The 16,461-nt window shown below is 43.8% G+C and overlaps 1 protein-coding gene across 9 annotated transcripts in view; it reads left to right on the top strand.

Moving 5' to 3' along the window:
* The window catches only part of LEKR1 (leucine, glutamate and lysine rich 1), a 47,022-nt gene that overhangs the window by 12,178 nt on the left and 18,383 nt on the right, over window positions 1-16,461 (top strand). For all 9 annotated transcript variants that reach the window (XM_072344623.1, XM_072344622.1, XM_072344624.1 and 6 more), the window contains exons 3-6: window positions 1,401-1,520; window positions 2,071-2,246; window positions 3,845-4,030; window positions 15,812-15,893. In XM_072344623.1, coding sequence (XP_072200724.1) covers window positions 1,401-1,520; window positions 2,071-2,246; window positions 3,845-4,030; window positions 15,812-15,893 — 564 coding nt within the window. The remainder of the gene's footprint in view (window positions 1-1,400; window positions 1,521-2,070; window positions 2,247-3,844; window positions 4,031-15,811; window positions 15,894-16,461) is intronic.

The raw sequence follows: 16,461 nt of genomic DNA, 5'->3' as shown, positions 1-16,461 counted from the left end.
TCCTTTCGTTGATCACAGTTGGGCCCCAACAGCTTGCTTCTTAAGTGCCAGATGTTCCGTTATGGATTTGGCAGAGCTCTGCAGACCCAGGTTTCTCTAGCAGGACTGCTGTTTGTTAAATTTGCATTTTCATGCAGGTGCATTATAGATGATCCATCTGATAACATTAACTAACACACATGAATATTAAGGCTTAACTTCTTGCTACAAATCATTCTTGTTTTCTCTGTATTTCTAAAATTGAAGGAAATGCTAGTGTAATACCTCTGCCATCCTTTGGTTATGTGAAATACTTGTGGATTCAAGTGTTTATTTACTAGTGACAGTGAGTCACTCATAGACAAATAGATCATTTATTTACTTGACTTGCACGAGTTGGCTCAGCTGTCTGTTAGTTCTGTGCACTTCCATTCATTTCATTACAATTGTGGGAATAGCTCAGGAGTTGTTGAACAAACAATGTTTTCAATGTAGATAGTTACACTGCTATAGCTGTGCTTGAAAGATAAACAGATCAGAATCACTGCTATGTTGGGAATGGTCAAAAGGTGATTTTTTTTTTTTAGAGGCCAAGAGAAAAGTGCAGTTGAGCTACCAACCCCTGTGGACATTGTGGCAATAATGGGTTGTGGCCTGTGTGGGCAGCAGGGCTGTGGTGCAATGGAAAGCTCCCCAGTGCACCCCAGGGGCCATCCTCCTCATGCAAGCTGGTGCTAGTAGAAAAGAAGTGCTGGGTTTCTCGTCCCATGTGTCATCGTGGGGCCATTTTGTTTCAAAAGATATGTACAGAACTTAAAGCAAGTCACACGAGGAGGTTGCTCTGTGATTACCAAGTAATGATTATGAAAAAGCCACATGCCAATGTTAGCAAGTGCTCTCAGCAGCCATCCGCAGCAGGCATCTCTGCACGTTTCCAGGGTGTTGTGTGAGATGTGCCCAGTGGAGCATGTGCTCTGCTGGCCCCAGATTGGAGCCGGGCTGTGCCCTGCGCTGGTCTGGCTGGCAAGAGGTGAGGCTGGGAAAGTCCATAGGCAGGGAAAGCCCCATCTCACTCAGCACGCTGCACTATCATCAGCTGTCTGGTTTCAGTCCTGCTTCTTTGAGGTGGAGCGCAGTGCAGACCCTCTTCTCACCTGGGTGCTGCAGCAGCACTGAGAGAATGGGGTTCTGGCACTTCGTACCATACATCTCCTAATCTCATGTGCACGAGTGTAATTGAAGCATAGATGGAACAAATTCTGATTTGTATTTTTAATAGGGTCCTGATAACACTCTCCCTGGATTCTCTCCACTTTAAGGTTGATATGTCAACCTGAAAGAGGCAGATATCATTGCTGGAAAGACTTCAGTATATTTTTGTTTTAAAGTTGGGTAATAAATCACTTTATTTACATTTATAGAATAACAAGTCTAACAGTGGAGTTAAAGAACAAACAAGATGAACTAAAAAACGTGAAAGAAGATTTGCGGTATTTCCAGGAAGAGAAGGAAGCTGCCCACAAGCAATCCCAGGTGCTCAGGTGAGAGCCTAGAAAGCTTTGCTTTTGGCAGTGCTGTGGTATGTGGTCAGCTGAAAAGGTTTTTCAGGCAGGAGGAATGCTGTGAGTGAGAAGTGTTTGGGACCATCCCCTGGGTTTGCTTATCCATGATATATGAGGTTCTGTAGTGTCAGCAGGGGTAACCAGAACATGTGGTTGCTGATATCCTTAGCAGCTTTTTCACAACTTAAAAAGCATTTAATATCACTTAGAAGGAAGTGGGTACCTCTTTCAATACAGTGGGGATACAGTGTGCCTTACAGTTTTTTTTGTGAGGGTTCAGCATGAGCCTAGAGATGCAGTTCTTTAAGCACTGGCTCTGATTTCTTAATAAAATGTAACTGTTTCATTTTTATGTGCAAGTTTAAATTCAACGTTTAGAAGAAATTGATTTTATAGTAAATTTCTTCCAACGTATTTCATACTGAATTGTAACCCAATATACTATAAAGTATCATGTAACAGAAAAATAGTTATCAGGCTTACAAATAAGGTATTTTCTCATAGCTGCTGTTATTTTTCTGCCTTGCAGAAGTACATTGGAACACCATTGCTCCACTCTGAGCAGGGCTGTCTGCCTGTTTCCTTTCATCAGAAGAGAACTAGAAAGTATTAAAGAAGTAGTGTCCAGTAACCTGGAGAGCTGGGCTGCCCTGAAAGAAGACATTTTTCAACAAATAAGAGCTGTTAGCAAAGAAGCTTTGACAGGTAAATTATCATGTTGTGGGCTGACAGGCAGTGAGTTTGAAAACTCAGATTTATGCTTGAATAACACTTCTGCTCTGCCTCAGTTGAGAGAGGAGTTTTGCTGGGAAAGAAATGCAGTAGTGTAATGGCAAACTGCACCATCCAAAGGATCCAAAGAAGCTGTGTGTTGGCTCTTACAACTTTAATGTCTTTGGTCATACTTTGCATGTTTGTACTTGAATCCTCACAGGTTATTTTTGTGTGTATCAGTTGATAAACCAGTATTTGGTCTGGTGTATAACTGTATCAGGTTTATAGAGTTGCAAAGGAGTGGTGAGCTGACATCACCCAGCACACAGCTGATCAGGAGGGTGCTGTCTGCAGAGCCAGCACAGAGAAATTGCTCTGTGGCATCCCTTGTTGTAGCAACAATCAAGGGAAATGTCAGTGTCTTGCACTTTGATTCATGACTTCATCTCCTAATTAGACTGAGCACAGAAAGTATTGTGCGTTCCTAAGAATTCCTCTCTTCCTGTGTTCTCTGTGTTCTTTCTAGCTAATCAGGAGAGCATGTACATGCCTTTCTGCAGACATATTCAGGTTCAAGGAGTTTCATAACATTGCTAAGCTTCTTTTCTGAAGTATTTGCTTTGTTTGCTGGAACTGTATATGTGGAAGCTGTCTATTGGAGCAGAAGTACAGTCCCTCAGGTTCTTTTAATTATTTGTGCTACTATGGGTGCTAGTTATCCTCAGCTGCTTTCAACACATCCCACTAAGAACAGTGCCACGCTCTGAATATGATACACATCCTTACATCTGGCTTTCTAAAGTAAGGTAGTCACACACCTTTATTTCAGCCGCTGAGTGATGTTCAAAAGCCTTTGTCCTCTGTTTTATGAGTTAACATGTGGTGACATGTGAACATATGATGGCTTTATTTTGTCTCACTGTAAATTGCAGTAAGATTCTCAGAGCTTGTTTTCTCCAAGAAACTTCAAGGGGAGAAATGTTACATGAATTGCTACTCCTTATTCCTAGACCAGTTGCCTTAGTTTGAAAAAAGAAATTATAAAACACATTGTGTACGTACACCGTTAAACCTTGGTTACTTAATGGCAAGTAAACACAGGTATAAAAACTTAAAACCTTTTGCTATTTACATTGTTTAGTCTAACAATAAACTGATGTGAGTGTGGAGTAGGGCTACGGGCTACTTGAGTCTTGAAGCTGTAAATCAGGTGTGGAGCAAGGGAAGATGATGATATTGCCCTCTATTAGGATCTAAACATGCTTGTGAAGGAATTTGTCAATATATAGTAAGGAAGAAAATACAGGGACAATGACTTACCCTTTCCAAAAGTCAGTGAAGCCTCCAGAAGGGGCAATCTCCAAATAAAGATTCTGCTCCCTCAGCTTCCTTAAATGAGAGCAAGGAAGGGTGGACCCTGGGTCTGCACATTCTGGTTGCCCAGGTAATGCTTTGCCTTAGCCACAGCTTCTCACCTGCTACTCAGTCACTGGTTCAGACCCTGACCTAGCAATCATTGTTCATCAGGTGAGATGCTTTTTAATGAAGATGGTAAATTTGACAACAGGCTATGTGATTTTTCTCCTCAGAAATACCCAAACTGAATCAAAAGTTAGCAAAATCCCAGAGGGAAAATGAGTGTCTTCAGGAAAAGGTAAAACATCTGACTCTGGTGGCTGATACAGTTGAGCTGAAAAGTCAACAGCTTCAAACTTCTCTTCAGCAAGGGAGTGAGCTACAAAGCAGATGCCATGAGCTACAGAAGGAAACATTAGGTAAGAGAATTTTGAGATTCTAAGCAAATAAAATGAAATGTAAAGTTCTGACCATTGCTGTGACTGCACTCAACAGCTGAACTCAGGCTCTAATAAAGCACTGTTAGTATCTCTCGAATCTGGATTCTTTAGAAAGCAGCACTGTATTTGTGGTGCTGACTCAGAGGTGTTTTAGGGTATTTGGAATGTATAGAGGTTGTGCTGTTCCAGGCATGGCTTTGAGCCATCAAACTGGCACTGTGATTACCATGCCCCCTTATGCACAGTATGTTATTTCACATCTAAAGCAGTGGCTCTCAGTGCTAGTCATGATGAAGGAATTTCACTGATCCTTCAGTAGCAGTGATAATATCAAATGTAAGACTGAGGAGTGGAAGACTGCAGTGACTGTGGAAGACTCATCCAATGAGTTATCGACCCAGACTGCCAAGGGCAGGTTTTATTTCTGTCACCGTGTAACAATGCTGTTAGGAAAGCTCCAGCAGAGGTGGATTTGAATGCCAGATATGAGCAGATAATTTTACAACCTTCACCTTATTGCCTTTTTGTGGTACAGGCTCTCACTGTACTGGAGATTGCTCAAGCAGGCAGAATCAGTCAGAAGACAGTCAAGGTGACTGGCTCAAAACCAGCACCAGAGTTGCAGATCCTGCAATTATTTATTGCAGTTAATTAAGCTTTCTCTGCCAGAAGGGTAATGTTTATAGAAGGAAAATTTGTTTGATCTTTTTCTTGTGCCATTCAAAGCAAGTGTCCTGAAGTTCTTTAATACAGCAACCTGGATGTTCCACTGGAAATGCTGGTAAATTGCAGTTATTTGCAAGTTATTTGAGGGTGGTTGTCCCAGGCTCTCTGAACAGATCCCATGCAGCAGTGCTTTGGTACCTGGCTGTGACTTGGTTGTGCAGTGTTGTGTTTTGATTGCACTGTTACTCCTTTTTGCCCCCAAACCTGACTTTCCTCTCTGTTATATCACCAGAAAAACAATTTTTGCTCCTTCTCAGGTGCACTCTGCCATTCCCTTTGTGTTGAAATGCCTTTTAATTTTTCACACAAAGTAAGAAATTTGTGGGTGGCACAAGTTAAATTTCCATTGCTGCTGTGCAGCCTGTTGCAGTTCCTTCCTTAAGCAAGCACTGACAGCAGTTGTGCTTGTAGTGTTTAGGACTGAAGATTTTTCCTATTGTGGGGAGCCACATTCAGTAAATCCCAGCTAGTGTTGCTCTTTGCTGTGTGTGTGCATGTGAGAGTTCCAGTGATCTCAGTGGTAGTTCACATGCATTCTTGGGAGCTGGAATGTTGGCACTCGCTGCTGCTAAAGACCAGTAGTTTGGTGTCCTGTCCTCCCTGCTGAAAGATGGCACGGTTCAAAGGACGGTGCAGGAACTCCAGCTACAATTACAGGACAGTCTGTCTTACATGTCTCATCCTGATCTAGGACATCCTCAGACCTAGTAAGACAGTCTGTTAAGCCTTGAAATACATGTCTTAATAACCTTACAATATGATGTTTGTATCACCACATTTATACTGGTATGAGAACTACCCAGTGTTACAACTGGAGTGCCCTTTTCAGTTTTGTAAAGCTGTTTCCTTCAGAGACTCCTTAAGTAATTAACTTCATAGTTTGCTTAGGTAGCATTGCAAAGATACATTTTCTGCCTTACTTTTCCTCATTTTTTAACTCTGTGCAGAACAGCTTTGTTTTATGTTAGAAGATGAGAGATTGTTGCTCACGGTCAGCTTTTTTGTGGTGCTTGCATGGTGCTACAGCCCGTATTCTCAAAACCCAAATACGGCCCCTTAAGTTTCTGCTCTGCCTTGGAACATCACTCCAAGCAGAGGTAATTACTTTCTAGCTTTGTATGCGTAGCATAGTGCACTGACTGTAGTATATGAAAGTGCCACATCATGAGCAGGTTCAGACTAGTTCATGCATAGCATAGCAACTTTTGTGCTGGAAAAAAAGAGGATCTTTAAGCTTACAGAGAAACTTGTGATCTAGAAGCCCAGCTCTGCTCTTTGGATCTTCCCCGTTTGTTACTGTACATGTCTACCAAGATTGCTCAGCATTTCCAATTAAAAGAATGTGGTTTTCAATGGCTTTGAACATTACCAATCTTTGTTAATCAATGATTTTTTTCCTATAAAACTGGATGGAGCTTTCACAAGAGTAGGATGGGTGGGAAAGTTATTGGATTTCATGTTTTGTTGTGCAAACTTTGAAAAACCCATGAACTTTCTGTTCTCTGAGAAAGGACTTTGGGACCGGGAGCTTTAACAGTGTTCTTGACATAGAGGACCAAGTTAAACTGATGTCCAAGCCTCTGGAAACATTAAATACCCATTTGTTACTGTGGTGGCTGAGCTCTGTTTGATGTTCTGGCTGCAGAGCACTGGGTTGAGGAGTGCTTTCCCATGCACTGTTTGTTCGAGTGTCCCTGTGGCTGTCTGTAAATAAGCTCACACTGAGCAGGGAGATGTGAGCCTTGAGAAGCTGGAGTTTTTTCATCCTGTGGGAGGGGGGGGACAGGACAGAAAAGCAGTATGCCATGGGTAATATAGGGCTCATGGAGGACGTGGGAGCTGTGTACTGAAAGATAACTGAGTAAAACAGCTGTGCTGCGTGGTAGCTGGGAAGAGGGTGCTCACAGCTATGTGTGTTGGGAAAGCCAACACATGGGTGGCTGTGGGCAGCATCCTCCTCTGTACTGCAGGCACAGTGCTGCCCTTGGGCATCGTGCTGGGCAAGGAGGGGATGGCTGCCAAATGCTGTTTCCCTTCTTCCTCTGGCCTGGCTCCAGCTGATCCTTGTGGTTGGCAGTGTTCTGTTGCACTGTGTATCCTTAGCTGAGCAACAGCTCTCATGTTCTTCTCAGGGGCTTCAGAGTTCAGTCTGTATTCCTCTCTCACCCGTGAGTCCAGGAGGGAAGTTGTGCTGCTCACGGAATTTGGCATTAATATTGGCAGCTCTAGATCTCTGGGTTTGACAAGAAACAAACTGGGATTGGTTGAACTGAATTACTGTTTGTCGCTTTGATGTAACATAACTGAAAGTGAAGACATGACCTTTGAAAGAAAAAAAGCCTGAAACGCTGGAGTATTCTGGAAAGATTTTATCCGTGTTTATTAAAACTTTTCCCCTGTTAGCATTGATAGGAGATGGAACTGTGAGCTGACATCTGTGGCTTTGCCATTTAAAAAAACCAACTGCTGTTTTGGTGTTGTTTGTTTGTTGATGTGCATTCCAAAGGAATATTTTGGAAGCTGTGTTTCTGTTTATATGGCGATGGAAAGCATCGTGCTGCTCAGAGCTGCTGCCTCTCCCAGGAAGTGCACCATCCCGCAGCCTCTCCTGCTCACTCTGTTTTTAAAGATGTTTCCAAACACGAAGGGTTTAAAAAACAAACAAGGAAAGCAGACGTAATGGGTTCACTCCAAAGTTATCTCAGAGGTTGGTGTGACTGGATCCTCCAGCATCTCGGCAGCATAATGCTGAGCACCAGGGTCACTGTGACCGCTGCTCAGAATGCTGCGCTGCTCCGCTCGCTGCTTGTTGTCTCCCTGTGTCAGGTTTTGTTTTCAAGCTGCGTATAGTGCAAGTTTGAAGTAGCAGGCATTTTGTGGTGAAAACATAACTAAGTCGTGTATGGAGTTCAGAGAGCAGCAGGACTCTGAAGAATCCTATTGCAGAGCTAAAATCTCAGCAATGGAAGTCAGTGCATTATGTGAGGCATTCCTTTTCACTAATAACAAAATTGTATCAAATGCTTCATAATAAATCCACTATCAGTAGGAAGTAAAATGGGGATATCCAGAAGTTTCCAAGGCAAGAAGTCTGCTTGCTCACACATTTTTGTTCTGTCCTTCCCGAACTGAGCACAAATCCACCCAGAGGCAGAGGTCTGTCCCTATGGGACACACTATAAGGTAGGGATGATAAAGCTGGGTAACTCACAATGGAGAAACTCAATTTCCTTTTTTGAAACAGAGGGCGTGATTTTAATTATGAAACACCCATCCAAAATAACATCTTTCCATTGCATTAATAAATCAATAGGAATAAGCAGCACATTTTTATTGCCACGCTCGATCTTAGTGAAAGTGAATTCTGGTTAGTAGGTGTGTGCTGCGTGAAGGCAGTGTGTCAGAAATCAGTCCGATCTACGGGGTCTGGGTCTCCTGGTTTTCTTTTTTTCTCCTCTTTCTTCCTTTTCTCCATGAATGATTGATGCTGATGTTCTGGTTTTGACTCAGTACTGAAGTAGTTCAGTGCTCCAAACAAACAAAAAAAGCCACACAGAAAGCCAACCCACCAGGACACGTTGTTTGCATGTTTCAAAAGGATTCTCATTTCTACAAACAACACTTAAAAACAGACAAGCCAAGAATTTTCTGATAAATCTTAAAATATTGCCTATTTCAGATGGTGCAAGAACCGAAACCAGCCCCCAGTTTCTCACGTTGTTTCGTGGTTCTCGTGACCCTTATGAAAATCACCTGAGTGAGTTACGTTTTGCTGGAGGAGTGATTTGATTTCTGATTTCACACCACTTTTCAGAGTCACGGTGCTTCAGTGGTTAGTGAGAGACAACAGGTCTTGAATAATGCTGAGCTCCGAGCAAAGCCTGGTGAGAGACTGTCTAATCAAATACCCTTAAAACACCCCAAAACCCAGCAATGTGTTGTGGTTGGAAGCAGTGGAGGAACTGCAATAGCATGTGCTCCTCAAAGATAGGCACTAATATCCCCGCTTTCATTTTTATTACCAGCCAAATCCTTTCCTTTCCTTGATCCCCATTACAGAATAATTCTTCTTCACAGAGTCGTGGCAGTCTTTCTCTAGCTCCCCTCATAGGTGCAGATTTACCGCTGTATGGATTTAAATTGCTGGCTGTGCACATGTAATCTGTCTTCTAAGGCTTTTGAAGCTCCAGCTTCATGGTCTATTTAAGTTACTAAATATAAGCTTAGCAGTGGTCTGCTGACATAATAAGACTAATGAGCGTTGATATAAAAGTGCAGGCAGCTGTAGGAGTAGCTGGGAAGCTGAAGCGGGGAACATTAGCACACTTCATAGAAAGAAGGAGCAGTATTTTCATGTACATGAAGTGTCTCTAATGGCACTTTTAAGACCGCTTTGAAAATCCAAACAGAGAATGGTTTCCTGTAGTTTTAGGGAGGCTGCAGTTCAAGTATCCACTATTCATGCTGCAAGTACTGTTGAAATATTTTGCTATTAATTCCAGCTGCGATGCTAAGAATTTGAAGGGTGAGAGCTGGGGAATGCAGTTTGGTGTTCGAAGAGACTGACAAATGGGTTAGACCAAGCAATGGCTCATTAGTGCTTTTCAGCAGTCTCTTGAAATGGAAGAGGAAACACATGAAAGTGATGGAGGGAACAGCATCCTTGTTCTCTTCAGTTATGTGCTGGGGCAGCGCTGTGCTGCAGTGTGATTTCCTTACAGGAGGAGGGTCCCTCTTCACTTCTGCTTTTGGAAAAGCAGGAATCTTTGCTAAAGGAAATATATCAATCATATTTTATCTGCTCAGATTAAGCTCTGAGACAAAAAGAATTCTGTCTCCCAGGAAGTGATGGTCAGAACAACATTTGCTTACTTCCAGGTTTCCTGGCCAATAGGTGAGTGATGGTATTTTGACTCAGTTTTAGCACACAGGAGAAGAAGGTCTGTAGGAAAAAAATCTGGCTTGCATCCCAATAACCTTGGCTTTGAAAAGGCAGGAATATATGCAGAAAGCTCAGGCTTAAGGGTTGTGTGCCTCTCTGACTCCATGAATCATCAGTTAATTTGGGCAGCAGGGAGCAGGAGTTGTCGAGATAGCGTTGTTTCTGGAAGCAAGCACATGTTAAGGTATTGTAAAAGACTGCCATCGTGTTTGTGTGGGCTATACAGTTGCAGGTTTATTCTTTTGAGAATGCTGAGAGATTCTAGATTTGTACCATCAAAAAAAAAAAAAGGAAAAAAAAAGAGAATCTGGTTCCTTCTGCTTTCTCTGTTCTTGTTTTATATGCCATCATGACAGAACTAACGTGCTAGTTCAGAGCAGAGGTGCAGAAGGCCCAGACCTGGCAGTGAACAGCAACATGTGCTTAGGGGAGATAAGAGCTTGGCACATCCTCCCAGTTCCTGGCAGCTCTCTGTGCTTTAGAGCCATCCTGGTGGTACTGCTCAAGTCTCCAGAAGGGACATTGATGCTTATGGCTGAGGACCAGCCCTGGGATGCTTCCAGGCAGGTCTGTGCTTTTGAGTCTCAAATAGAAAGGAGTACTTCCTTTTGTGTGCAAAAATGGTTTATCCTGGAGAACGCAGTACATGATGTATTCTAAATAAAAACAAATAGTTGTGTTCTGTGCAGCAAGGACTTTGGGTGTTTAGTTGACTTCTTTGGTCTCTGTGAAAAATGTGTTACAAGTGTTATCATAGAATCATAAAGGTTGGAAAGGACCTCTAAGATGATCAAGTTTAACCATGAACCCCTCACAACCATGTCCCTCAGTGCCACATCTCCATGGTTCTGGAGCAAGCTCCGCCACTGCAGGGCAGCTGTTTGTAAGCACCTGAGGGGAAATACAATGATGGTGGTGGATCAGTGCTGTTCTGGGAGGGGGAAAGTGGTAAGGCAAGGACTGCTGGCCATAGCTGGGAGCTTCGGGCTGGTCATCAAGAAGAGTTTTCCCAGCAGAACGTGGTACAGCATGGGCAGAGGCTGCCCTGAGGGTGGGAGAGCTCTGCAGGAGCCAGCAGAACAACCCCAGGTGATCTCATCTGCTTAGTGGTAGTGCTGCTGAGCTGGGCAGCTGCCAGGGGCCCCTTACAGCTGATCTGGGAGGCTGTGCTTGGCTGAGTCACTGTGAGAGCCTCGTGAAGTTTGATGAGATCAAAACCACTTCAGTCTGAGATCGTTGTGCAAGTAGCTGCCTCTACCTGCCCCTCTGCTGGTATGTGTGTGGGTATTTCTGGTCAGCGCTCCTTCAGGGCAGCATGTGGGGCCTACGCAGCCCTCCCACCTCTGAGGGTGCTAGGAGGGGGCTGCCCCAGCAGGGCTTGCTCATCAGTGACCAGGTAGTGAGTCAGAGCATGTTATCCTTGAAGCAGAATACCTCCCAGTTTTTCCCCAGTGCGTGCTTAAATGAAGGGAAAATGAAACTGCTTTCTCCCTGCACTGATTTCAGTTGTGCTAAAAACCAGTAAATGCGTTTGCTTGGTATCTCTAACCAGGTAGTGGGAAGTGGCCCACATTTCTGAAATGGGGAGCAAAGAAACTTTGTTGGCATGCATGTATTTTCATCAAGGCACAGTCATTTCAGACCCGAGACTCGGTGATACAGAGTAGATTCATAGCGTGACCACAGCTAAGCTGAGCAGTTTCTGTGCGCCAGCAGCTGAGCTGGTCCTGCTAAGGCAGAAGGGTCTCCAGCAATGACTGGGGTCCACATGGCTTCGGTGGCAGTATGAGTTTGAGCTGTACTGATGAAACTCTCCAGAAGCTTTTACTTACTGGCAGGTCATCTTCCTTTTTGTGTATGTGGACTAAACACTGAGCTTTTGTTTCGCTGAGACCAAAGTTTTCAGGGGGTTTCTGTGGGGTTTTTTGTTGTTGTTGTTGTTGTTGTTGTTTTTTGGTGGGATTTGCAGGAAGAGTAGAAAATCACATAACTTCACCATGCGTGCTTCTGAACTGATATCACTGCAAATCTGTTACAAATTATCTGGGAAATTGATGGCTTTTAGAGTGGCTGCTTACCCAATGTGAGCGCAGTTCACAGCGGGGTGGGGTGGGTTTGTTTTGTTGTTGTTGTTTTTTTTCCACTGAAAACTTTACCCGTTGTTGCTATTTACAAAGCAGAAACTGGAACCTGCCCTGAGCACCGTGACATTGGCAGGGCATCTGGAAGGACCACAGACTGGGTGGCTGAGTTCCTGAAAGCCATTTCCCGGTATGCTTGCTGCTCTCAGCACTGTGGACTGCATGTATGGGAATTCACCCGGCTAGGAGGAAATGATGACCAGCTGTGGTTCTTCAGGATGCCTTTTCTTTGTGCATCCTCTGTGCTGTGCCTCCTGGAGAGTGTGATAGTGTTGAAGCACAAAGGTGTGGGTATGGTATCTCTTAGCCATGGTTTGGCAGTCCTTGAAGGCAGGATGTGCTGACCAAAAACCTGAGCTGTCACAGGACCGTAAGGTTCCTGTGCCCCAGCTGGGCCTCAAAGGTGAGTCTCAGAGAAACTCCCTTACTCTGATCTTTCATAAAATGGTTGTTTTTTCTCTGATAAATACAATTGTTAAGTACATTTCTCCTGTGATGACCAGTAAAAAAAATACACGGAACAAAACAAACCTTAACCTTAAAAAAACCTTAACCTTAACTCTTAAAATGAATGGATTAAGGACACTAAGGACAATCAAACTATTCTCTAAGGTTTTACCTCCTATCCAGTAAAAGCCATCTTTTCTTGTTTGCTGCCTGAAACAGGCTGCCCAGCGTCTGGAATGTGGTGAGAATATACCTAGGAATTATAGCAACAAACTACTTCTGGAGCTATGAAAAATTACTCTAGGAAGAAGGTTAATGTCCGTGGTAAGTTATAATGAAGATTGGTATAATATAATAAATAAAACTGAATGGGAGCAATATGAGCAATATTGAGATGTATTTGGACTGAAGAGTCTTTGTCCGGATGAGGAGCTATGACATGTGGTTTAGTGGCTTGTGGTAGCAATGGTGATGGGAGGACAGTTGGATTGGATGATCTCGTATGTCCTTTCCAGCCTTGTGATTGTAAGATTCTGTGCTTTTAAAAATGTGATGGTACTTAAAACTTTAAAACAAGTTTCAGTTACAGAACATTTGTACTGCTGTTCTCACTGGTTCCCCCAGTTCTGCTGTGGCCCTCAAACGTGGTAGAGATCTGTGCTATGGAGGCGCTGTGGCTGTAGGTCCGGTCCCTCAGACTTTCTGCTGTGCAGCTCCTGTTGACTTTGGTGGGAGCTCTCTCTTGAGAAGACTTGCAGAATCCAGCTGTATAATTGAATCCATCTACTCCCTTGTGAAAAGCTGCCATCCAATGCTCAGTCATTACAAAAACTTCTCAAAACAAATTGAGTACGAGAAGAAACAGCTGAAAGACCACCCAAAAGTACTAGAACCAAATGAAGCGTTAGCCCTTTTCCTCAACTTGCATCCACCCTCTCACATCTAGAAAGAGGGGGGAAAATAGACCTAGTTGTTTATAATTGCTAGACATCTTCTATAATTACAGACTTAGAAGAAAATATTGTTAAACTCAGGTCTATGAAGAGCTGGTCTGTAGCAGCCAATCCCGTGCAAAGGGCTCTCCTCGTCTTGTTGACCCACTGCCATTCGATCTTTACTTAATCTGTTTTAACAAAGCAGTCACATTGCAGCAGAGCTTGTTGTTGTGGGTTTTAGATTGCTCCCACATGTTCTGTCTAACATCTGCTTAGTGTTTGAAGCCAATCTTTCCCCTTTTTCTGTAGGCATTCAGAGCCATTTATTTCATAAGCCAATGTCAAGATGAATGACAGGAAATTAAAGTTGAATTATGTCGCTTTGGAAAAGAAAAGTGTACAGAACAATACATTACAGAAGAATGCCTCATTGAAGACACAAAAGTAAACGAAAGTAACTGCAGGTGGTCTGATCTATCCTTGGTGTTCTTGGCCATGACTTCCCGTTCCCAGAGAAGGGGAAGGTGCCAGCTCTGAGCAGAAACACCTTGGCCTGGCCTGGTGAGTGCTACGCAGCTTTCTGATGCAGATAGCAGAGCTCAGACAACTGTGGGCTTGTCGTGAAGACCTTTGAAACCAACCTAGAGGAAGTTTTGAAAGGAGCACTCAAGCAAACACAGGTCTTAAATAGTTGTAAGTTGACAGTGATTCGTCTCCTTTGGTGCTGCTTGGCAGCAAGCTTGGATGCTCCAGGGCTCTTTACTGGGGAACAGAGGGAAAACGTGGCTGACCTTTCAGGCAGATAGCTGGGACAGCAGGAGAGCATAGAGAGGTTATAAACTGTTGGTTCCAAGTGCTTCTGCCAAGCAGTTATGCCATGCTTGCTGTTTGTTGTGGTCCTGCTCCCTTCCTATCATGTCTGCTGCGCTTGAGCAAAGCACCAGCAGCTCGTGTCACAAGATGAATTCCTTTCTAATGCCTGGAAAGCCACTGGTTGTTTTAACTCATAGTACAAGAAAGCACACAACTGCAGTGTATTAGGAAGGTGGTGGAGTGCAGAGGAAAAGTGTTGAAGCAAGTCTCAGCTGAATGGTTTGCTGCAGTGTCATCTGCTGTAAAACAGGATTGCTGCATCTGAGCACAGTGACCAAGTAAGTGATGTTTGAGGAATGCCTTCAGGGAGGTGCCTGACCATCCTCTTCACCTCGAGCCACCCCCCGCTGGGATGTAGCTGTGTTTTATGGTGTGAATGTGCTCTGTGTGTGCTGCTGCTGGGAGCAGAGCTTTGGTAGCAAGCGTACAGTGTTCTGAGAACTTTCAGCTTCCCCTCAGCCAACTATGTGCCTGTACAAGTAGACCTGCACGAGTTCCTGCTCCTCTCTGTGCTGTGCCTGTACAGAACCTGCTCTGCTCTTCTACAGAAATGGGGCAGAGAATGGGCTGCAGAGGTGATGCGTGCTATTTGGAGCGCAGTGCAAACAGAGTTCAGCTTAACTTTTGCCAGCCCTTGGCTTGATTTATTGGTGAGGCTTAATTTAACTGTTGCCAGACCTTTTCACTTTCCACTTCTTTTCAATACTGTCGGGGAAAGCAGACCTCACCACAGAGCTGAAACCGTCTTCTTCATATATCATGAGGAGGGTCAGTCTCCATGGGTTTCTGAGACTTCCTTATAGTCTGAGTGCCAAGATAGTGTGGGCTCAAGTAGGAATGTACCAAACTGCTCCTTTGGATTCTGTAAGCTTCTGAAAGCCTAATGTGAATGGTAGGTGCTCTCCAGTTGCTGACTACAGATAGTGAGGGTTTAATATGAATTAATTCCTGCTTATTTATTTTATGAAACGGGAAAAAGAAGTTCTGAGTTGCATGGGGTTTGACAGAAGTGTGAAGGTTGGTAATAGCTTATAGAAGGGCCATGTACTAAAGCAGCACTGCTGAGTGTGGGAAACCTCCCGTGCCTTTTGTATGCATCGAGATCCTTTGCTCTGCTGACAGTTTTATGAGGAATGCCAAAGAAGTGGGATGGCAGTGATTCACCTGGAAATGCTCCATCAACACCCTTCCCTGCTCCAAGCCCTCTCAAATACATTGCTTGAACAACGGATGCCAGAAAATATTAGAAAGCCAACAGAGTAAGGTATTTCTAGGAAGCCCTGACTTTGAGAGAAGTTTTACCTTCTGTGTGACTCTGTGCAATGGGTTTGTGAATATCTATGGTGTGAATAACATCCACATGAAAAGACAGTAAGTATTCACTCCATTCAAACATAAGGAACTTATTTCACATGACTCAAGTAGGCACTGCAAGAGAATATTCATACAGGAGGGACCTTGAGCTGGTTGTCTGTAACTGTGGTATTTTTAATAGCAGCACTGTGGTCTTTAAGCAAAATTATCAGTATATTTAGAATTTTTTTATATATTTTGTTGGGAAACCAAGTGTCACAAATGACAAAGCTGCTTTGTGAGGGGGTGGCTGGAGGTGCTGAGCCCCTGCATGGCAGCTGGGAGCTGTGGGATGCAGTGTGCATTGCAGAGAGTGCCATAAACCTCGTGTTTTTTGTTTCAGATTTAACTAATCAAGTAGAGGCCACTGAACACAAGCTGCAGAAGGTAACAGCTGAGATGGATCACTACAGGAAGCTGCTAATGTAAGGTTTCTGTTTGCTTGTTTTGCCACTGTGCATAGCACTGCTTTCAAAGAGATTTGTACCACTGCTTGTCAGGGTGGTTTGTGAAGGTTTTGGCCAGCAGAAGATGCGTGTTATATTAATCATCTCATCTTCCTAACCAACTGAGTGAATGTGTCTGCCTGTGGAAGCAGGGCTTGCCTTCCCCAGCTGTCTCATGATGCAGCAAAGACGGGGGTTACAGCTCAATGTGACTCTTCATTTAATACTAAGCGTGGGATAAATTGTGTGAAACCCACACAACTTCTGGACTGTAAACGTGGATTTACCACTAGTATTCCCCATGCACTGGTATGTTACTACGGTTTGTAATTTTACTGTGTTGCATGGTTAAAATACAAAGCCTAATTAATATAGAATAAAGAAAATGCCATCAAAACCTTGCCAGGGCCCTGAAGAGGGTCCTCGCTGCAGAACTGGTGGTCTCAGAGCGTGGCAAGCAACAGTGCCTGCAGCAGTGCTCGTGTTCTGCTGCTGCCCCGGGCACTGGGAGGGCACCGTAAGGCTGAGGAAATAAGGAAAAAAGAGG

This window comes from Excalfactoria chinensis, chromosome 9, assembly GCF_039878825.1.
Source record: "Excalfactoria chinensis isolate bCotChi1 chromosome 9, bCotChi1.hap2, whole genome shotgun sequence".
NCBI lineage: Eukaryota > Metazoa > Chordata > Aves > Galliformes > Phasianidae > Excalfactoria > Excalfactoria chinensis.
The sequence above is the reverse complement of the archived record's forward strand: the minus strand, read 5'-3'. Positions and strand labels throughout refer to the sequence as shown.